Here is a 24200-nt window from a genome sequence, read left to right as displayed (position 1 = left end):
CCTTTTCCCCCTTCAAAGGGACAGCTGGGAGAGAAAGAGACGAGATTAAATGGGAAAAGAGAGAAAGAGAAAGAGCTATCAAGAACCGGTCGTCCGCTGCCCACGTGCGGATTGAAGGCGATTTATCGGGGGAATAAATTAATAAATTACGAGCGCTCCGAGAATCCGCTCCGATCAGTCAATCAAATATCCGGAGACGACGTCGGACATGTTTTCGAACACCCGTTGGCCGACGAGAGACATCGATAAAAAATGGATGGACCCTCTCTCCGCGGTCCAAACTCTGACTGCGTGATAAATCAGACAGCGTAGAGAAATATGCAAGTTATGCAGTTCAAGGAAATCTCGCTCCGACCTTTAATTAAGCCGTTCATCGAAAACGATGCAGCGGGCATCAAGCTTTTTTAACTAATTAATAACTCTGCATTAATGATTAATTCATTGCGGATCTTATCTCGCGATAATATGCCTTTAGAGTCTGTTTAAGCCAAATATGTACAAATGCAAATTAAACGTTTGATCGACATGATCCGAACATGAAGATTAAATATCTGAGACTTTGCGTCTGGCTGAAGTATCGATATCTCAGAAATGTATTACAAAGATTTACGTCCGTCATATCGCAACGTTATCAGCGGAAATTACGTTGCCTATAGCTGGGTTATCAGCTTTTCTTCTCGGAATACGACGCCACTCGAAGTTACGAGGCAATGGGGTCCGCAAAGACATTAGATTTATGGGCACGGACTGATTTTTGTTCGAGACTTGCCAGTGTGTCTCGACTCGAGAAGTATACACTTAAGAAAACGTTGTAGCCGGAGAATGAATATGGTCAAGTGGTCCATTACGCATGCTCTTTCGTCCAATTCGTTCCTATCTTCCTATGCACCATCCTAATTCGACGCGCTGATGAAACTCTCGATAACTGAGCTACATAAATATTATAATTCGTCTGTTATATAATACGAGTTTAAAAATGTCGTGATTAAAAAAACTAGCTTATATCGATGTTATAAAGAAAGAGAAAGCACGATTTACTATACCTAAAAATTTATTTTGATATTAAAATAAATTTATTTATGTGATCTGATTTTAATATTTTTCTATCTATTGTAAAATGTATTTTCAGGAACAATGATCATTAGCTGGATTTGAGAAAACATGTTTAACTTCTAAATCACAAGTTATTATCTCGTAACTATTTTGGATTCCTCGAAAGTTATTAAAATAGCAAAACATTAAATTCAAACTAGAATTTTTCTGAAAAAATTGTTTACCTATAAAAGTTAAAGGCAACAGAATTTTCTTACTACGTGTACACGTTAAAAAAAACCACTCAAAAACGGAGATCTCATCACGTCGTACGCGGTTAAGGGACGATGGAGAATAAATAAAAAAATAAAAAAAGCGGTAGAGTATACGACCGAAGATGTCACTATTGTGACAAATGCACGCACTATACATCTCTTCCCACCCACACATGCAATTTCTCGCTGTGTTTCTGTTCTCCTCTCACTCTTTCTTTCTTTCCCTCGCTCGCTCTCGCCCTCGTCGTTTCAGTCCCCTCCCGATACTCGAAGGGGCACCGGCTCTCCTCTCTACGTTTCTTCCTCTCACCCACTCAGTAAAAAGCTCAACTCGTAAATGCCACGAAAAGCTTAGTCGTTCACGAGCTGCGCTCGAGTACACACCTCGGTTCTGTACAAGTGTCACGCGTGTCCCATCTCGACATGTGAGTCCACAGAACGTCTCTAAGACTGACATCTTTTTCCCTCCCGTCCGCCTTCTCTTTTTCTTCTTTTTTTCTTTTTTTTTTTTTGACAAATAAACACGTGCTCGCGTGCATTCGGTGGTGACATGAGGTGAATTCGCACGTGGTTGCGGAGGGATTCAAAGAGTGTCTTGCAAGAGCGCACCGATAAAATACACTACTTAGCGATGCTGCTGATAACAACAATTGCAACCCTTTTCGCGCTGGTTGTCGCGAATCCTTTCCTCGAAGCTGCGCAAGGTAATTCGCCTTTGATTATTTTTCATGCACGATTTATTTTGCGATGTTAAATGACTGAATAAAATTAAGATTTACTGTAGAAAGTAATTTTAATTCATCTGTTTTGTAAAGACTTTTGCTTCTTATTTGCACTTTGCGCTTCTTATTTTTCGCACTTATTTTTCTGAACCTCTGCAGATAAAAAGTGAAATAATAATTTATGATTAATACATTTTTTAATTTAAAAGAACAATTAAGGGAATCGCATAAAATTAGAGATGTTATTCGATCGCTGAGAAATCGACAAGGCACGATCGTATCTCGGTCGAAATATTGGCAGTAATATATTTTACGGCGGATCCAGCAGGGGGAATCTCATGGCGACACGTTACTTATCACGGCGCCAGATGAACCGTGATTATTTTTAAGATCGGTCAGCGCGATGTCGCACGACCTCGATGGCTGTTTCGCGCGACGCGCAAAAATACGAGCCCGGGACAGATTCATTGAACCCATTTCTCGCGGAGAGTGTTGTATGGTAAGAAGATGTCAACGACAACATCCCAGCATCCCGACACATGTGGTCCTTTTTTCCTCTCATCTCTCCTCGTTTTTTCGTCGCGCTGATTTTTTTCACACTACGCACCCTACGTCATTTGCACGACAATTTTTAATGTCTCTCGTCGTTGAACAGTATCGCCTTCAGAAAGAAACGAGAGAGAATTTTTTTATCGTCATTCAAGTTGAGTGCCTTGCTACCAAAAGTGCTCGAATTCTCACGGATCGTTATGTAAAAAACTTTACTTCCTTTCACAATAGTCATTTATTATTTCTCCTACTCAATATTTAAAAGTTTGACTTTTCATCATCAAGATTTAAGATAAAATTGATTATCATCATAATTAAAAATGATACATACATTTTTATTCACCTTAAATAGAATCAATTCAAATCCTGCAAGAGTTAATACTTGTCTGTTCACATGAAGGTGATAAAGATTTTGTAAAATGTTTTTTTAAATATCGAGACTAGGAGAGATCTCAACAGATCTTGAAGTACCCTCGAATTAAAAAAGCGCAAATCCACTTGTGAAATATGCTAACGCATGATAATTACCGCCAATAACTATGCAGATTAACCCTAGATAACATGAATGTCGTTATAACAACATGTGTTTTCGCATTTTGTATTCGATAATTGTAAACTGTTATTTCGGCTCGAGCAATGTGTCGAGAGTTTATTTTATTGAAATGCGATTCCCAGTTCCCGTGTCTCGGTGCACATATACACACCGTTTCTCCTTCTTTTCCTCTTTTCTTTAGTCACTTTAATCTTTCCTGAAATTTACATGGTGCACGTGCGTGTGTGTAAAGGAGGTGTCGCTAACGGTCCCCGGCCTCTTCGCCTTCGGCCTGGCTTGGAGGCGCATATTCGCGTACGCACAATAAGAGAAAAGAGAGATACACACAAGCGGAGGCACTGGAAATGCTCGTGTGCTCTTCCAGTATAAGTATATCCACACACGAAAGCCCCGAAGGTGATAACGTGTCGCGAATATCGTTCGCTCGTTATTCGTTCGATTGTATTTATCGAGACAATGTGGAAAATATGTGTATCTTCGCGAAGAGGAAAATCATATATTTTTATGGACCAATTTTAATTGATTAAACTGTGATCTATGATAACGGAATTTGTTCGTTCAAGAAAAAAATTTGTATGAAGACTATGTAAAATTATATTATTTACTCTCCATTATGCGAGATGCTGCAGCTGATTTTTTTTTTCAGTCTCGTGAACTTTTTGAGTTTACTTTCATTTTTCAAATTTTAAGAAATTTATCATTTAAAGGGGTAGATTATATATACGAAAAGATCGCAGCATTATCGGGTCGTTGCCATAAATCAAATGACGATAGATCTTCCATTCATCATTCATAGTTCTTTCATTATGCACGAAAGATAAACAGAGTCGTAATAGATATCACTGACGCAGATGCGATTTGCATAAAGCGCGAATTGCATCCATGTGTCGCAAATGATTAACATATTACGAGGAGGTTTTTGATGAAAACCGGGGAGTCGGGAAGAGAGAAAGGGAAAGGGGAAAGAGAAAAACGCGAAAGCAATTTATTTACTAGGACTGGAAAGTGTGTAATGTAATTCCTTGTATACGTGTGTATTACAAAACACATCGTGTGATTTATAGCTACGCCATCAAGGTGCGTGAATAATTATAAAGTCCGCGTAGCGGAATTATTATGTAATTATTTTATCTAATGATATACGACACGACACCTTCGAAGATTGAAATGCAGAGAAAAACACAAATTAAACATCGATTTAATCTATCCACCGTCGTCAACAAAAATTCCACGTGTCTCTCTCTTTCTCTTTTTCTCGCTTATTTCATGATATTATATATTTATTATCGTCGGATTAGCGTCAAAGTTTTCCAATTTTCATGCGTTTGCATATAATTGCATACTGCATATACTTGAACAAATATGAAGAAACAGTCGCGAGAAACTTTTTCATCAAGTGTGAGAAACGTCGAACGTCAAATGTCAAACATCAAATGTCAAATATATCGCGCGTGCGATCGTGTATATAATGATGATCTTTATTTTAAATAAAAATAGACTATTCTATGGAACGAGAAACGAATCGTTTTTCAGGCCGGATCCTTGTAAAAAAATTGACAACTTGTCGCGCACATTTACTTACACACGTACGTATATTTTAATATCGGGCAAGTGTGTCGATCGTAATGATCTCCGAACGTATATTTGACGCCTTGTTCTCGAAGAGGTGCGTAAAATCGCCGCCGTTTTACACGCCGAGCGTGTAATTTCGCGCGTGTCTCTCCGCGACTGGAAATTGGAGCAGCGTGACTTATGCAAGACGGCAAAATATACATATATAATTTGCACATACACATGCACACACGCATATACTCTCTAAAGATCACCGATCGAGATCGATACTTTTAATTAACCGTTAACATCCGCTCATCGCCGCCTTCAATCCGCCTTCGTGGACCGTCAATGCATTTTATTATACGCGTCCGTTTATAGTTTTTCAAGTAAGTAACCCTAATGCGTAGGATCTAGTCCAGAGTATCCCGCGCTCAATGAGCTCAATTATACTTTCAAGAGCCGCGCGAAAACCTGCACTTTCGCGAGAGCGGGAAAATACATATTAATTGTCTGAAATTATAACATATATAACCAGTGTGTTATATATTGTATGTATATCGCGAATGTTAATCAAACGAGTTGATAGACGCGAAATAAAATCGTGCTACCATTATTACAGTCTCTATTATCGTGAATAAATGTAGGGATTTCTCGCGATTACGTGCGAGATACTGAGATTTAAACACACTTAAAATTATATACATTTACGTATACCGGTTTTGATTTTTGATTTTAATATGTGCCGCAATTTTTTTAATCGTGTACATATCTCTTTGTAGAAAAGTTTCGAAAGACAGGTATATGGGTCGTAAAAGATAAGCGATTAATTTTCACGTCGGCCGTATCATACAAGGTGTAGGTATTTAAATAAGTGTGAAAAATTTTAGGAGATAATTTTTTATCGAAAATTGAAGAGGGTTTCTTATATAAACATATACTCTTATATCTCTCCCTAAGAAGTTACATTCTTCTAAAGAAGCAGATAAAAATTAATTTTTATTTTTCTTCTTAAAAACTATTGATTTTATGGAAAAAAATAAAAGACAAAAAGGTTTCTAAAGGAATCAAACTTTCTAACGCATATTTTTAGATGATTATATTCCGATCCGTTAAAAAGGTATCAAAATTAAATGGGGGTCGTTAGTTTCATCTCTTTTTAACAATATAGAAAGATAAAAAAATATTAATAAATATCCTTTTTATTAGTCGAAAATATCCACCAAATTTCATTTTTTGAATTTGTATGAAATTTGAGAAAAAAATATAAGAAATTCCCCTTAATTCTCAACAAAGAGTCACCTCTTAAAATTTTTCGCACTCATTTAGATACACCCTGTATATTTACATGCGTCGCCTCCAACGATCGGCAATTAAATCTGTAGCGCGTATGCAAAGTGGCATTCAAAAATTTCAGTGACACGAGTTAACGTCACGCTCGTGCCGAGGCTCGTATCCGGGACTGTATAATTTGGTCGATCAAATCTTTCCCTCTCTCGCGAGAGATTTCCTCTCCATCTGTTTCCTCTCCGGTTGGTTTTTTTACGAGCGGACTCCCTTTCTTACGGTTTGATAATAAAACCGTGGCGGTCGAACGCGCGTCGAGACGAAACACACCGCAAGATCTCTGATACTCGCGTAACAGAAAATAATAAAATACGCGATACGTTAACACTTAATAACGATTATCCACTATGGTAATATAAAAATAAAAAGAAGGAGAGAGCGTGACGGTCCGGAACGCGTGATGAAGCGGTCTACGTGAGGAGACGACGACTTAAGCGAGCGTGTAAACATTTTCTTCGAACGCGGAGAACTTCCTTCGATTTATTCCCCTCTCGCGTGTATCGTTCGGAAGATGACAATCTCTGCTAATCACGAGAAAGAAAAATAAAATTGAGAATTTTCCGATTAAAATAATTACAACAATTATTTTAAGCGGTCCCGTGTGAACTTCGCTCTTTTCTATCTTTTTTTAAGAACATAATTTTTTAACGATATATAGAGAGTGCGTGTGATGATATGTTGTTAAGAAGTCAATTGATCGGAAAGATGATAAGAGGAGATATATCATCCGTGATAATAGTATGTATCCAATTTCAAAATTCAGATTGTCGTACAATATGTGACAAAGAAAGATAGTAATTAGGGAGATACCGGGAGCTTTTTGTGGACCTTCGGCGACACCCGGATAGCATCCTCCGGAGGACCGGTTGTCGCGAGCGTCTTGTTGAGAAAAAAAGAAGCGGGAGCACACAGATCTTGAGAGAAGGGAGGAGAGAGGAAGAGCAGCAAAAGGGTTAAAGGAGATAACTTCCAATAGGCCATCGAAAGAGAGATTCTCGTCGATATATACATGGTGCTATGCCGCGCAAGAGAGAAGCGAGATAAATAAACACATAAAACCTTGTGACAAGCTTCATGCCGGATAAAAACATGTCGAGAGACACGTATCTCGATCCCCCATTGCCCCCTTATTTGCCCCATCTGTTCCTGATGCCCTTTCGCTGCCCACGCTGATTTCCTCTTTCTTTCATATGTGCTATAAAATGCACCGGCTCATTCGATGCAGCTCGAGTCTGATGCCTATATTAATTATATCTAATTTAATTTCTTTGACCTTATACATCAATGGTGTACAATATTTTCGCGAAAATTATCGCGTATATATATTTGCGAATAACAATGTTGCATAATATCTATAATCGATGATGATAGCCGATAACTACGAAAAACAACCGTGTTTGCAATGACCGAGAATTAATTAGGGCATAATTAATGATATCAACTAGATAAGCTCTCGGCAGTATCTTCCTTTTGAAGAATATTTATTCAAAGTTTTTATCCTGCGCTTTCATATCAATGCAAAAAATATTTTAAAAAACAAGAGAATCAATAATAACTCATAGAAGTCTGTTTTGCACACTTCGACATTTTTAAATGCAGAAATAAATTTTTTTGGAAACTTTATTCGCGAAAAGAATCTCGAAGAAAAAGAAGAGAAACTTGAAAGGGAACAATTTGAAGTCACAGTACATCGAAGGAGAAAAGAGATAGCGGAAACTTCGCCCCGAGTGTAATTTTGCCCACAGCTTATTCCGGTTTTCCGGGGCTCGAGGATTATTACGTAGCATATCCGCTGGTAAGCTCGTTATCTCGGGGCGTGGGAGAATCGTCCGGGTTTTACGAGTGCGATGACGATGTCGCGGCTTCGAGCGCCGAAAGATGCAGCTGCAAAAGATGCAGTTATACGACCGTATATGGAACCGCGACTGTGACCGGACGAGAGCCGGACGGAGGAATAACACCAATGTTGCACGACACATTCCCGCCGATCGACATCACCGGTCGTTTAAATTCGTCGAGGAAACGCGCTCCCTCAGTTCCGAGAAAAATTCGCGGCGAGAGAAGAAACGTCGATTCGCGCCGTAAATTACACGCGTGAAGACACGCTTATTGTCTCCGCACGCGCGTGGACTGACATACTGAGAGCTGAGTTTAACCGGACAGGACGTGACCGGAGGACGGGAAGACACAAATTACATTTTAAATGAAATCGTGGAAATATCACTATGTTGCAACAATATTAATTATAGAAAATTCTATCTTAATCTCAACATCATTTATATTCAGTCTCTATTCTGCTCTAATGAGTGCGATTAATATGTATAAAATATCAGCATTATTTTACGTTAAATTTCTCTGTTAGAAATTACAGTCATTATGCAAAATTATGTATAAACATATCTTGTATAAATTTAGTCCCCGCGCAATTTACTACAACTGGGATCTGTCATTATCGGATGCATAGCATCATGCAAGATGGCATGTGGATTAGACGCGCCGTGGCGTTTGAACAACAAAAAAAAGGAAAAATATAAAGTCGTCAGAAAGGAAACGTCGAATTAAAATTTGCAACACGTCTCTTCGGGGCATGACATTATGATCGTGCAACGTGTAATCCATCGAGCGAATACACACGCGCGCGATCCTTCCCAGAAGGATTCGCCGGTATTATTATATTGTCGCAGATACGACTGCGTTTCCTATTCTGTTATGCTAATGTCAAGAGACGGTGAGCGCGCGCGAGACCGAGCTCTCTTGCTTCATTAAGCGCATTAAAATGACAATTTAAAATGCCGTCTGTCCCGCTCCGTGGAATCTTGAATTAGTCAAATTAAACGGTCCACTTTAAGGACGCTATTTGTCACTTCTCGGCGTACCATCGTGTCAATTTATGTATTTCACAAGACGAGAGAGAAAGAAGCCTACTGCTCTAATTATATAATTTGTACTTACCATCTCTTAAATGTTGCGATTCTTTTTCAATCTCGCGATCCTTTCCCAGGTAGTCCAGTAGTCGTCTTAAAAACGGGTTCAATTTTCTTCTCTGCTCCTCCTTTTCTTCGATAGATTTGAATGTAGAGCGCACACGATTCTCTGAAAAAATAACATACATATTCTGTTTATAAGTTGCTGGTAATTTGAACTGCATTCGTCGATGTTTCTCGTCAGAGTCACGATTTCTTCGACTTCTCGGGTAGCGCGTAAACGGATGGGATAAAGTGAAGGGGGCACCGCGTGCAGTTTAGATCGGTGTAAACGCCGGATGGTCGCGAACGACTCCGGTTATTTTTGTATCGTCCGCAACAGGAACCACAAAACGCCGCGTTTTAAGGCGCGACGCACTTGTCGCCGCAAATTTCACGCGGATCGTCAAGGTTCTTTGCGGCGACGATTCGATTAAAGCGTCTTAAACGACCCGCGTGAATTTTTACGATGACGAGGCGGTTACGAATGCACTCGCATGCGTAATGAGCGAAAAAGCTCTCGTGTGGTTTAAGGCGATAAACGAAAAATAGATTGCAAAGATCTATAATAGTCATTCTACGATAGTAACACACTTTGTTTGTAAAATGAAAAATCTAATTCAATTTTCGTACAAATTATTCCGCAATAAATTGAAAAAAAATTATTTTGGGATAGGTAGACGCAACGGAATAATTCTTCGGTGACAAGTGCCAGGTGTTGGTGATCGAAACCGATATCTAGGCAAACATTCGTAATTTATTCTGTAATAGGAGAATGTTTTTCGAGCCGAGCACGCCCTCCTGTTTGCTCAAGAATGCAAACGATCTTTGTGTGGCGCGTCTGATATTCTTCAGTCTCGACAATAAGGCTGTAATTGTAGCTCTTTGTAAGTGTTGAAATGCAAACAATATTTCAAGCTTCGGTAATTGAAAAGAACACTTGAAAGAACACTTTAGACATTTGATAAAAAAATTTATACGCGATATGTACTCGATTACGTCAACCCTAAAAAATGCACTCTACACTTACGCACGTAACCGGAATCGAACGATTCTTCGAAACGAAGCGAGAGAGGGCCACAATTTACTTTTAATTGGTATCTATTAGCTTCATTGTAACGCAGTGCATACGTGTCGGCGCGGTTGGCGGCCCTTACGATTTCAGTCACCATTCAAAAGGCCCCTTTCACACGAGTCACTTTGATCGAACCCGCATGTTAACCCCGTAAAGTCATTAAAGATCTTTCACGTCAAACGCGACACGTCGTTGACAACCGTTCATGTCAAAAATATGGAAATAATCACGCGGGTGCGTTGTTGTGTACATAATTACGTCACAATCAAAGCATTGTAAGGGAAACAACCTATCGTATATCATTAGCGATAACTAAGCGAAGTTGGAAAATTAATCCTTCCGAGGTCTCTTTAAAAGAAAAAAAGAAAAATAACGATCCACAAAATTTATTATGAAAGAAGACTCGAATAAAGGACAGGATATCTTATTGTTCGATTCGAGTGACGCGCCGAACAATTCCCCTCTGCCGTTTAATAATTGAAGACGCTGGGAAGAAAGGGGACACACGGAATGTTTCTCGACTGCACGCCACTGCAGTCGCAACTAGATGAAACGAAAACTTTAATATTTAAGAGACCACCAGTAAAAATACTTGCTGCACGAAACGTTCACGGCAAGTTTTCGACTTCTTTCTTGTTCTATTTTATTTTTCGTCAAATATTGCGCATAAATATATGTTTTATTATTTAAACAATCGTATATTATCATATAGAGATAAATATAAAACTATTCGAAATAAAATAAATAAAAAAAAAAATTTTTTTTTCAAAAATCTTATTGAATTTCAATACATGTGGGGTCTTCGAGAGATAGGCAGAGTTTTGACATATATGTATACATACCCCCAGTATGTAGACCCTTGAAAAAAGATTCTTTTTCTTCTTCTCTATCCCTCTTATTCTGACGTAACGCAGGACATACGTCTGTTTTGTGTCGGACGACAGCCGAAGAGAGAAAATCTTGGGCAATGTGTCCGTTTAACACTGGACTATAGTTTCCATATGTTCTGTTTCGACATACAAAACTAATATCCATCTTCTGTTTCTGTTGTAGAAATACCATGCTGTTCGCTTGCTGCTGGATCTTGTCGGAATGTGTGCTCTAAGGTATGCATTTTAAATAAGCACAACATACTGCACTCTTGAGTTTTTTCTTTAATCTTGAGAAGACCCTCTGAAATAATAAATGCAATTACAAAGGATTGCTTCAACGGGCTATTCTTAAATCTCTTAATTAAAAATTGTAATATAAAAATATATATAAAATTATATAAAAATACATACAAAATTTTTATGCTATGTCATTCTCAATTATTATAAATCATTAATTTTTTTATCTAATTTTAAATAGCACATTTTTGTCGTGCTGTAATTCGTATATCAAAAATAGAATGTCGGTAGTGGTGGTAACGATTAATGATTCACGAAATCGGAGATTACTTATAAATTTAAAGTTAATGTACGAAACTAATGTCGCTAGCGAGATATAAGGATACGACTTTCTTATCGCGATAAGAAATTAGTCGTGGCCGCGCGTTTCGACTCTTGCCGCGGGATACAATCTATTAATTATGCACAAGAGGAGGAAGCCTCGTGGGAATTTCAAAAAGACAATCTCGACGGCATAATCATTCGCCAGAATGAATGCGATATCGCGCGGTTGATAAATATCCGTGGGCCGACCCCGGGACGATAAAGGACACGAAATATGTCGTGTCCGTGGATATATTAGGATCTGGGAAATAAAAACAGGAATATGACAAGAAGAGGGAGAAAGAGAGGAAATGGAGAGATGAAAAAAGGCGAGAAAGAGTAGGGTATACCTCAGGTCGCTTCCTTCGATGAGGGGTTTCTCGATGTGGGGTGCGTCTCCCTGCAGCTTCTTTAGAGAGGTGAGCCTCGTCTTCGAAGATAATATCGGAGACATCGGGGGCCCGCTGCGAGATTTACGCCGACCCCTTCGGGGCGCCCCGCGGGTTCATTCATACGCAAATATTACGAATTGACGCGTTGAACATGGACCGCGTGTTATCAATGATATCGTGTCTCTGTGCAGTTTATTCGAGGAGGAAGGATGTGTATTGGGTGCTCTTTTGTTATTTTCTGATTGCGAAATAACGTATGAGAATATGTTGTCCATATTTTATTGCCAAGACTCGCGGGAAAGTTGTACTGTAAAAATATTCATATATTTATAATATAAATGCAAAAATGGCAAAATAATATACATGTAAAAATATTGATATATTTATATATATTAATATATGTTAGACTTTTGCAAATTCGAGATAAGAAATCATTCACTGGGAAATTCTAACGAGATTCAATAGAATACTGTATAAAAATTTATAGATTCTATATATATAGGTATAATATAGGTAATATATAATACATACATGTATGACTTTGATGTTAGTTTTACGCGATCATAACACCGTTGCTTATTTGAGATGTGAGACACGACAACGCGAGGTGCAGAAAAACTTTGAGAAAGTCGTCTCTCCGGATCGTCTTGCTTGACTACTGATGAGCACTTTCTTCCTCCGGCCATCTAGCAACAGAATAACCGGAAATCGTGATGGAAGGTCCGAGTTAGGTGACAACTTATTCTTGAGATGGACAAAAAAAGATGTCTTCGTCACGTGACGTCTCTTCCTGTTCAAAATATAGTAACATCTTTCTTGCTTTTTCATATCATAATATAAATTTTCGACTCTTTTCTTTTTTAATTGCATTATATATTTTTTATTTCGTATTTTGTGAACGCAGTAATTTTATTATATTCTATTAAAGAGTCTAATAAAAGATAAGAAACATGTGAACAATTATTCATGGTTCTTATAAAAAAAAATTTATGAATGTCAACACATATAATGGTTCATTGTATCGTCGAGGAGGATTATAACTAACTAGTTTTAATTAGTCGACCGACACCTCATCGCGGTCGTTTATAGTACCGTTTGTGAGTTCGGCAAATAAAAGCGCGGGGTAAATTATGAAAGCTTGCGGCTCTATTTCGGTATCTTTTGATCTCGGTTGTAACTCGGAGACTGTCGAGATTGATTTATCTGGTCCGGAATATATGAGCTTTGAAGTAGCATTTATTTTTTGCCAACAATAATATTTCGTGCGTCAAGTTCAGCGATATAAAAATAAAAAACATTTTTTTTCCGATTGCCATTCTATTTTTCATTCGAAAGATTTTTCGTGAATCGTGGACTTTACTAAACATTTATAAGTTTTTCGCAGAAAATAGAAATCTGCCATGAAAAAACCCCCTTTCTATGTTGCTGTTGCAAAAAATTCACGAATGGATAATGCACCCTCTTTCAACATGGCGATGCAGCCCGGCTGCGCATACTTCCCAGAATATACCATGACGAAAATACGTGCGCGGTTTTCTCAGCTCCACACATCACTTTCGCCTCTAACATTTATAACAGTTTAACTTAGCAGAAATATTCTGGAAATACTTTGACTGATTTACTAAATTATTACATATATAAAATAAATTTCGCGACTCTATAGAGAAGAAGTAATAAAATTTGTCATATCTAACAATAAAATAAAAAAATATATAATACAAAGTAAAAAAATATAATTAAAAATATATAATATATAATTAATATATAATAATATACATATAATTAAAAAGATTTCTTATTCCCCATTCAAGCAAGTAATTAAATGTAACTTTATAATAACATATGTATTGTCGTTTTGACAAAAATATAACGCGATTGTGAATTATCAAATATATAAAACTGTAAATTAATATAAAAAAATTGAAAAATACGAATGAATTATCGATAACTTACAATTCGTAAACGTGACCTTTGACTATGGGCGTATCATCAGGCCCTGTCAGGACCCACCGCATGTTGATGGATGGTCGTAACTCTTAGCCGTGATGATCATACCGAGTGGATCCGGCATGTCCTCGCGGAAGGCACCGATTGAATCCGGAATGAGGATTACACACGATATCTGGCTCTGGAGACGATTGTCATTCAGTAACAGGCAGCAGGAAATCGCGGGGCCCGCGCGTTGCATTCATGTCCTTGATTTTTAATGACCGTTAATGCACCATTCCGCATTTCGAATTTCGGAAGCCACTCAATTCTAGACAGACATTAAAAGTGTTGACGCCTCGAAATGTTATTCGTTAAAATAATTTATTAATTATTTATGAGCTCCTTTTGTTTGACTTTATTGTCATTTATATCTTTCTTTCAGAGAGAATTTTAGATCTTTGAAAAGATGTCTGAAAAATGTTTATTCATGTTATGATTTTTCTTTATAATTTATTATTAAAATCTTTATATTTTTCATTTTTGTATGTGGTAATTTTATCTGGTACTTTTAGATGTCTTTGGTGGTCCTGGGTGCCGAAATCGAGGCGAGGGAAAACGCTACTCAACGTCTGTTGGAGTTTTGTTCCATGGAGCTGGTGAGTTTCGTCAATTATGTTTTTAAGGTTCAATCCTGTGTACGATCGACATTCGTTTATTTCGTCCATTCAACTCAAATCTGGATCGGAAGTTTCATGACAATGGGCAACTTAAACGATCCAGGATGTCTGTAACGCGATCCGCGTTTTTCATTCGCAGTGATGGCTTTATGAAAAATGATCTCGAGAGACTTGCGGTCGATCGGTCGATTATGTTACTTCGCTTCCTTCAGCATTTTTTTGCGACTATCTTCTCTCACGTTTGAATCCTTTTTTTCAGATGGACTTCTGGTCCTGCGTGAACTCGACGTTGAATGGTAAGCTTGTCTATTGGTTCGTTGCATCTGAATGTGCAACAGTGCTGCTGTCGCATATTCTAAGATTCATCTAAATTTTTATAGATCTCAAGAGAAATGAGAATTGGATAGGTCGAGGATGCTGCCGCCTTATTCAGAATCCCAGGTGTCGCTCAACCTGCGCCAGATCAGGTTCTACAAATGATCTGAATGAACACTGTCGACCGAGCGACGAGCCCGAATTTTTCTTCTGCCTGGAAAAGCGCGAGGAGGCCGAACAATGCTGCAGCAACGTTTCCAATGACACTTGCAGAACCATCTGCAAGGATATCTTTTACAAGCCTGGCAAGCAGTCTAACTTGAAACTGTATAGCAGCAAGGGTTGCTTTCATCAGATACCCAAATGCCTGAAGAGCGTGGCCGAGGTGAAGCATGCCGAAGATCCGCAGCAACGTTAGTTTATTAATATTTTAAAAAGTTGGCAAATAATTGATGCTGCGACGCGTTTAGTATCAAATTTAATAAATTCTATTTGCGCAGATTTGCACTGCTGTGACGAAGCTACAACACCGACGTGCCTGGACACGTGTCGCAAAATTCTTCACAGCGCGAATACCGACCAGGAAATCATGGACGCTTTGGCAGAAAAGTGTAGCCCGGTGTTACCTCAGTCGCCGATGTGGAGTTGCTTATTGAAATCGGGCTCGACGAAGCCGGCGCGTTTACCGTTAGATGCCGGCAAGATGGCGTGTTGCACGAAAGCGACAAGACTTACCTGCCAAAATTTATGCTGGCGGGCCTTTCAGGCTGATTGGGAATCCGCCTGGGTTCAGTTGGATGCGTTGTGCCTCTCGTCCAGTTTAGAGGGTGACTTGAGGAGATGCCTCGAGGATGCGGACGATTCTTGCGAGATGGGTTGTTCCGGATTGTCTTACTGCGCGCGATTCAATGATAGACCTACTACTCTCTTCAGGTATAGATGACGCGATTAAGGCTTGATCAATAACATTCTCGTTAAATAGTTATGGTCAAATATTTCGCGTCACAATAATTTATATTAAACTTACAATTAGATTTAATCATTCGGAATTAAAATAAAAATTAGTTTCATCATAGATGTGAAATTTAAAATCTCTTGGGAAATACTTTCAATAATAATTGAATATTAATATTTCTCGTTAGAACATGCACAAGTGCAGCTGACGAGGCTGCCAAATGGGAAGCTGACCATTGGTCCAGAGGCGGTATTATTCGTGGATTAGGCGTACCTGTGCGCGTGGCGGCTTCTTGTCCAGCGGAGACTTTACGCACGGCGGCTTGTCTTCTGCAGTTGCGACCTTGTGAGACTAGAATCCACGAAACGCGACTCTGCCGCGAGGATTGCTTGGAGTTAATGGCGAGCTGTGTAGATTGGGCTGCAATCACGGGACCACACACGGCTGCTACCTTGTGTGCTAAACTATCGCCGGGTAGACCGGACGCGCCGTGCGTTTCGTTGAAACCATATCTGGACGATCCGCAGGACGATGAAACGGTGATTCATCCTGAGGAGGACATTACGACGCCGTGCAAGCGGAATCATTGCCCACAGGGTCAACTCTGCGTTCTTCTAACGGATGGCTCCACAATCTGCGTGCCGGCTTGCTCCCTTGGCGAAATGTCGAAGCAATTAGTGCCAGTCGGATCCTGGATCCAAATTCCTCGAACTGATCAGCAGGGCTGCTTGAATATCTGCCAATGTACGGCGCGCGGTCTGGAGAAGTGTCGCACGCCTAACTGCTTTAATTTCAAGTCCTGCTGGGTGCACGATCGGTTTATTCAGCACAAGACTAATTTTTATCTCGAGTGTAATCCTTGTCACTGCTTCGAGGGCGAGTTTACGTGTTCCAAGAAGAGCTGCGGCGAATTGCGTGCGCCATCCTTGCCCTGCGACTGTCCGGCTCATTATGTCCCAGTTTGCGGTAGATTGGGCTTTACCTTCGCATCCGCCTGTCTGGCGAAGTGTGCCGAACTATCAGCTACCGAGGTGGAGTTTGGCAGCTGTTCCAGTAGGGATCCTTGCACGCCTAATCCTTGCAAAAGCACGGAGAAATGCATTCGCAAACCTAAAGTCTGCTTGTCGCGCTTGCACAAAATATGTAGGCAATACGAATGCATGCCGATAGATTGTAATCCGCGTGACGAGTCCAGCGGACCGGTCTGTGATCGCGAGAATCGACAGTATCCTTCTGTCTGTGCCATGATTCGAGCTGGAGCCACTTTGAGCTACAGAGGACCTTGTTTGAAGGGTTGTAGTCTAAGAGGTCCGGTGTGCGGCATCAACGGCGAGGTTTACGTCAATGAATGTGCGGCTTGGGCCGAGAGAATTCTCGTAGATTACGAAGGTCCCTGCGTTGCCGTCGGTCTCATAGGAGATCAAGCAAAACCTCGTTGCGGTGATGCTATACAATGTCCTTCCTTGGTAGAACCATACTGCATCGGGGTCACTCCTCCTGGTGCCTGTTGTCCCGTTTGCGGAGGAGCAGCAAGATTGTTTTACTCGAAGAAACAGGTAGGTGCTTCCATTCAAATAAAACGTCTTCCTTCGTCGTCTTCTTTCTTTCTTCGTAGATATTCTAGAATTTTTTTAGATACTTTTGTTGCTTACAGAGAGATATATTTATGATATATTATGTAAATTATAATAATATTTAGTTTGTAAATTTTTGTCTAATTGAGCTAATTTCGTTTTCTTTGTTTACTTAACTTATAGTTGGAAAGAATCTATTACATAATGGATGAGGAAGCTGACAAGGATTCTGTTACTTTGGAAGCTCTCCTGGTCGCTTTAGGTCGTCAGTTGCAAGTGGCGCAATGTGCAATCCGGGGTATGATGACGCCCGATTGTGATGTCTTCATTATTGTACAGCCCGTTAGTAAAAAACCGTCGGCGTTACAATTGCGAGCTTGCGTGACGGAAACGGAAAAACTCGTCACCAGAATCACGGAGAGAAGTCCAAGAATCGCAGCGGAAGTTCCTCTGGGTTCATTGACCAGAGCCGAGATAGCTCACAGTTATGTTTCTAGTGCCATGAAAATTCGAGTTTGGCTCACAACGATTGTCCTGTCTACCTTCATGTTAAAAGTTACATCTTAAATGCGATTATGTCATAAAGAGAAAATAAGATTTATCGCTTATTCGAGGTATTATTGTGTTCAAGTTATAAGCGATAAAGCTTATTTTTTCGTTTGTTCTGGCTGCTGAAAGTCTTTTTACCTAATCGCGATGTCATTCGCCGTGGCGAATGTCTACAGCGTGTCTCGTGTCTGTGATTCTTCTAGTGCCTTCTAGTAGCATTTAACAGGATGTATTTTTAGTTACTGATTAATATTACCAAAGAAAAAAAGAGATATCAAGAAGATGTACAAAGAAGTAAAATTTCTTGGGCGTATCGAGGACATTCATTATAAGCAAATGTAAATAAAAAAATGACTCCATATAAATTTAAATTATATATACATTACTGTGTATTAATTGACATATCAGTATATCGAATTCGCATATGTGATTTTATACAGCGTGTCCTTCCAAAGATTCATTGCGACATTTTTTGAAAATTTTATTATATTTTTGTCTAATGGAAAAATTAACATGCAATTTTATCAAAAATGAAAGTATTCTATGGTTCTTTAGCACACGCTGCATAAGTAAGTATGGTTTTACGTTGCTGAGTGTTTCAAATTTGTATCTTATACCGCGAATATATAGATTACTTGAATAGAATTCGTCAAGGAAATAAATATATATTCGCATTTTATTTATAAATTTGCGAAAATCAGGATCGCCTGCAGTGGTTCGTGCCAATGATATTGATAATGCTCCCATAATTGTTAAGTATATTTTGTTATTGTATTAAAAACAAATATTTCATATTTGTATGATTAAAAACAAGTATGAAGTATTTGTATGTATTTGTATTGTTAAATATCGATAAAAACAAATAGTTTATATCGCAATTTATATGAATAATAAATTTCTATAACTTTTATCATATATGTAGATGTAATAATTATATATAGATAATTATATATATATATATACATATAATATTGTTATATATTATATTATATATATAGTATATATAAACCATTACATATATATATATATATATATATATATATATATATATATATAAAACCATATATCCACACATATATAATATTCATGTAACATAATATTAATTAATATTATATTTATATATGTATATATATTTCACCAGAGTTCGAAATTTTATAAGACTTTGTATCGACCACGTGATGCAGTGTGAGCACCAGATGCCTGCAGCTTGATGAGTTCTTCTTTGATAAGCCGAGACACTTCCGCCTTGGCTTTGCTGACTGCTAACTCGCTCGTAGATTCGATCGCCAGGTATAGCTTCCTTTCGCCTTCCGGTGGAGTTTTTCCAGGCGCGATATACGTCCCTCTCACTGTAAGACCCGCTTCGGAATATTCCGAAATCTGAGCTAGAGCCTCCTTGCTCGTGACTCGCCATCTCGCTTGCTGTGGGAAATCATTGATTTCGAGCTCCTCTTCATATTTGCGGAACGTTTGCTCACCCGTTTCCGCATCACTTTCCACCAGATCCTCTTCACGCGGTTGATAATTTAATTTAGTGTTCAGTTTTGCTGCTAGCTGTTCAGCGACTGTCTTTGCCTGTGCAGAGAAAAATAAAATAAGTATTATTTATTTACAATCGTAATATACCGTTAACAATAACTTGGATCTTACTGTAATAAGATTCGTAGGTCCTGCCCCTTTGAGTATGGCTTCCGCCGCTTGTTGAGTGGCACCCTTCGCTTCAGCGCCCAGATTCTTAGCAATATTTATCTTCGATGCCAATCTCCTAGCTAATTCTAGTTTATCGGTGGCGCTAGGCACCGGTTGACCGGGTACCGTGATGTTAGTTGCGGTTGGTCTGGCTATTTCGCGAACTGTTCGTTTAGGTGCCAGCATACTCTCGATCTGTTGATCGATATCATTTTCTATGTCCTCATCGTCGGAATCTTGTAGTCCCAGGGCTGCTTTTTGGAATTTCTTTTTCTCGTTTGCTAAAGCAGCTTCTGATTCATCGAATTTAAATCCTTTGCCACTGAAACCACCTCCGGTGTGGACCTTCTTTCCATCCGCGGCTTGACGAGCCTTGTAACCCTCCCATAACTGACGCAAGGGTTCTGGAACTGGTACACCTGCTAATTCATGCGCTCGTAGAATATCACCGGCATAACGTTCCTGCTCAGATGTAATAAAAGTATACGCGTACCTAAAGGAAAAATGTAACACGATTAATTTATGAAATACTTCGTATTGTTAAAATTTCAAAGATTTTTATCTTACCCTTTATTTCCAGCTCGACCAGTTCTACCACATCTATGCACGTAATCTTCATAGTGATTAGGGCAATCATAATTAACGACTAATACCAAATGCTTGACATCCAAGCCTCGAGCGGCGACGGAAGTGGCCACGAGCAATTTTGTCCGTCCAGCTTTGAAGTCCAATATAGTCGAATCTCTGTCGCATTGATCTATACCGCCATGAAGAGACATACAGGAATATGAAGCTTTCATAAGATCTTTCAGCAATGTGTCTGCATTTTCTTGTTTGTCCACGAATATAATAGTGGAACCTTTATCTTGATAATGTCCAAGAATCTCAAGTAATTTATAAAACTTTTGGTCTTCCTCGAGTACAACCACGTGCTGCTCGACGTCTTTACAAACGACGGAACGTCCACCAACCTGCACCTCAACAGGTCTCGTAAGAATTCTCCTGGCCAACGCCTCCATCTGTCGCGGGAATGTCGCGCTAAATAACACAGTTTCTCTGTCCGGTCTCACATTTTCCATAATCCGCATCACTTGTGGTTCGAAACCCATATCGAACATTCTATCGGCTTCGTCGAGCACTACATATGTCACGCGACGTAAATTGGTCACACGCCCGTTATTAGCAGCGAGCATGTCAATCATTCTTCCTGGGGTGCATACAATAATCTCGGCTCCTCTTTTAAGTTCCGCTATTTGCTCGGAAATGCCAGTACCGCCATAAACGCACACATGTGAAAGACCCAAGGATTTGGTAAATTTTTTCGAATCTCTACCGATTTGCATGCATAATTCCCTAGTTGGTGTCATAATCAATGCAATCGGTCCGTCTCCATCAGCCAATGGTGGTTGATCGAGTATATGACGAAACATTGGTAATAAAAAGGCTAGCGTTTTTCCACTGCCAGTTTTTGCTATACCTATAAGATCGCGACCAGACATAATTGCTGGAATTGCTTGGCATTGAATGGGTGTTGGTTTTTCGTAACCAAGTTTTTTCAACACTTCTAATTCTTTCTTAGTCACGCCACATTGCGCCCAAGACTTGATAGGTTTTGGACAACCTTTACCTTTTACACGAATACCTTCTAATTCTTCTTTGTACGCCTCTACTTCTTCTAGTGTCATTCTTGCTGCAAATATATAGTATTATTAGATATTTAGCTAAATAATAAAAAAAATTATAATCTAGCATATAGAAACGTATAAAAAGTCATACCAATTTCAGGAACTTCGACGTAAAAAGATTTTCGAAATGGCTGATAATCTGTTGTAGCATGATCAACTTTAGCTAATTCTCGCTTCTGCTTGTTTGCTATACCAGCTGCAGTCTCATGAAGATTCTCGCCTTCTTCTTCACTGGAATATTCTAATCCATCTTGATTTTGCTCAATCAATTCTCCCTTTTGCTTCTGAACTTTTTTTTTAGCCACACCCGTTACAATAACTACACTTTGAGCACCAGAATTCGTGCCATTGTTGGCATTTTTTGGAGCTTTACTATCAAATTTATTTACTTTTCTCACTTCTTCTTGAACCTATCGAGTTAATAAGATATAAGTATATAAATAATATAAAAGTATATATACAGAATTATAACTGCAATATGAGATGCGATAATACTTGCCTCTGCCATGAAAGCATCAAGTGGATCAATCTCCTCCTCTTCATCTTTTATTTCTTCCTTCACTTCTTCAACTTCTTCCTTTACACCTTCTTCTTTTGCCTCCTTGGTGTTATTCTGTACCACAGGAGTCTCTTCATCACTATCATCCTCAAGAGACCATTTTTTCATGGGTAGCTGAAGATTTGCCAAAATAGATGTCTTACCGTCTTTTTTGGTTGCTTCCAGCTCTTTCTTTTTCCTTTCTGCACGCCATCTCTCTATCCTTTCCCTTCTCTTTTGCATTTCCAACTCTAGTCTTTTTTGTTCCTCTTCCTACAATATTAATTGCAACATAAGCTGCTTATCTTTCATCATATTATTTCTCAAGACTTACCTTATCTAGTTTTGTATGGTCAAAAGGCAATTCCTCGCTGTCACCCTTCTCTTTATCCTTTCTATCACGTGACCGAGACCTGTTTGATCGCTCTTTGCCAGAGCGCGAAGACTTTGAGCCTGTAAGACGCTTTTCTTTACTGTCTCCACTAGTATACCGAGAACAATCAATGTCAACAAATTATTTCATTGTTACTATTTTTACAAAAAGCATCTTCGATATATTTGTGACTAAACAGAAAAATAAGTGCTATGGGCAATCGTTTCTTTTCTGGTTTTAAGATACCGAAACTCTTTTTAAAGGTGTACCGTTTTCTCTCGCGATCCCTATCCCTTTCGGAACGTTCCCTTCTGTCACTCCTCTCTCTATCTCTGTCTCGCGAACGACTCCTCCGCTCTCGGTGACGTCCCTTGTCCCTGTCTCTCTCCCGGTCCCTGCTTCTGGATCGTCGTCGTTTTTTCTCAGGCTCAGCCGATCTAGACCTCGACCTCGACCTGGATCTTCGTCGATGATGTCTATCCCTACATTAATTCACAATAATTAGATCGATTGATGAATTCGGTACGTAAACGGGGTATCAGTGACATAACCGCAAAATACAGGATGCGATATATTTCACTTACTTGTCGCTACTTCGCACCATCTCGATTCGATGATGAATATATTAAGCCAGTATTCGAATACTTAAATTGTCAAATTTATTGTCTACACATTTATTTTGTTCCTACCTATTATTAATTAACGTTTTTCACAAACAAAAATATTTCGTAATTTATTTCGTGCTTGCGCTATCTCACTGACGCCCTCCTTTTTGCGGTGGCTGATGCGAGAATGAAAGAGAGAGAGAGGGGAGAAGAAAGACAGAGAGAGGGGGGGAGAGAGAGAGAGAGAGAGAGAGAGAGAGAGAGAGAGAGAAGAGAGAGAGCAGCAGCAGCTATATACACCAATATTTATTATACTAGATAACACAAGCGCGCGCTAAACAAATTATTAAATTATAACGCATAATAAAAATTCAAGAATACTTATGTACTGTACATAGTAAAAATTCGGCGAATAAAAATTTAAAAGATAATGGAAATTCAAGAAATTAGGTACACAATGAAAATTCAAGAATAAAATTATGTACATGTAGAAATTCAGCGAATTAAAATTATTTACATAAAAGAAATACGACAAATTACAATTATATACAATATACATAATAGAAATTGGGCAAATTAAAATTATTTAGATAAAAGAAATACGATGAATTAAAATTATGTATTTAATAGAAATTAGAAATTCAATGAATTAAAATTATGTACATAATAGAAAATGGAAATTAAAATTATGTACGTAATAAAAATTATGTACATAACAGAAATTCGACAAATTAAAATTCTGAACATAATAGAAATTCACGAATAAAAATTTTGTACATAATACAAATAAGAAAATTTAAATTTTGTACATAATAGAAATTCGGTAAATTAAAATTATGTACATTACGGAAATTTGGCAAAATAAAATTATGTACATAATAAAATTTCGGCAAATTAAAATAAAAATAACGCTTCCCTGTCGCAATAGCCCACAACGAGGCAAAAAATAAGTATTATAAGTATATATTATTATATATATTATTTATTGCCTATATAAGCAATAAATAATATATTATTAATAATACATATATTCTGTTTTTTTTGTTTATCTTTTGTTTATAAAGCTGTGTAAAAAAAATTCTAACTTTTAATGAAAAAAAAACTATTTTGAAATAGAGAAATTTTAGTAAATAGAAAAAATTGATAATGATTAAAATATAAAGCTTAATATGTCTAATAATGAATTATAAAGATCAAATGTTTAACTCATATACGCAATAATTAATATATTATAATTAATCATTTTCTATTTTCTACAAGTGCTCTATTATAAATTAGTTTTTTTTATTTACAATTAGAATTCTCCTTTACACAGCTTTATAAACAAAAAATTGACAAAAAAAAATAGAATAACATATTCGTTCTGCACATTTATGCCAT

At 38.2% G+C, this 24200-nt stretch overlaps 2 protein-coding genes across 2 annotated transcripts; one reads left to right on the top strand and one right to left on the bottom strand.

The window, feature by feature from the left end:
• Window positions 1-1510: 1510 nt before the first annotated feature.
• Reck (reversion-inducing-cysteine-rich protein with kazal motifs) lies at window positions 1511-18706 on the top strand. The gene is made up of 8 exons (XM_029320217.2): window positions 1511-2011; window positions 11121-11173; window positions 14433-14516; window positions 14797-14833; window positions 14918-15265; window positions 15353-15785; window positions 15995-17363; window positions 17565-18706. The coding sequence occupies exons 1-8, from the start codon at window positions 1939-1941 to the stop codon at window positions 17946-17948; spliced, it is 2781 nt and encodes a 926-aa protein (XP_029176050.2). The 5' UTR covers window positions 1511-1938; the 3' UTR covers window positions 17949-18706.
• Window positions 18292-22991, bottom strand: Prp5 (pre-mRNA processing factor 5). The gene is made up of 8 exons (XM_085481214.1): window positions 22800-22991; window positions 22485-22697; window positions 22177-22324; window positions 21804-22115; window positions 21396-21714; window positions 20187-21309; window positions 19581-20112; window positions 18292-19505 (listed from the first exon to the last, which is right to left on the bottom strand). The coding sequence occupies exons 1-8, from the start codon at window positions 22817-22819 to the stop codon at window positions 19083-19085; spliced, it is 3090 nt and encodes a 1029-aa protein (XP_085337340.1). The 5' UTR covers window positions 22820-22991; the 3' UTR covers window positions 18292-19082.
• Window positions 22992-24200: the final 1209 nt, after the last annotated feature.

The sequence above is a fragment of the Nylanderia fulva genome, unplaced genomic scaffold, assembly GCF_048542155.1.
Source record: "Nylanderia fulva isolate GAGA-0341 unplaced genomic scaffold, ASM4854215v1 Scaffold17, whole genome shotgun sequence".
NCBI lineage: Eukaryota > Metazoa > Arthropoda > Insecta > Hymenoptera > Formicidae > Nylanderia > Nylanderia fulva.
The sequence above is the reverse complement of the archived record's forward strand: the minus strand, read 5'-3'. Positions and strand labels throughout refer to the sequence as shown.

Coding starts and splice junctions, on each gene's coding strand:
- Reck (XM_029320217.2), top strand. CDS start 1,939: ATGCTGCTGATAACAACAATTGCAACCCTTTTCGCGCTGGTTGTCGCG. Junction 11,174..14,432: donor GTCGGAATGTGTGCTCTAAG/GTATGCATTTTA, acceptor TGGTACTTTTAG/ATGTCTTTGGTGGTCCTGGG. Junction 17,364..17,564: donor TGTTTTACTCGAAGAAACAG/GTAGGTGCTTCC, acceptor CTTAACTTATAG/TTGGAAAGAATCTATTACAT.
- Prp5 (XM_085481214.1), bottom strand. CDS start 22,819: ATGGTGCGAAGTAGCGACAA. Junction 22,325..22,484: donor AGGGATCGCGAGAGAAAACG/GTACACCTTTAA, acceptor TCGGTATACTAG/TGGAGACAGTAAAGAAAAGC. Junction 19,506..19,580: donor GACCTACGAATCTTATTACA/GTAAGATCCAAG, acceptor TTCTCTGCACAG/GCAAAGACAGTCGCTGAACA.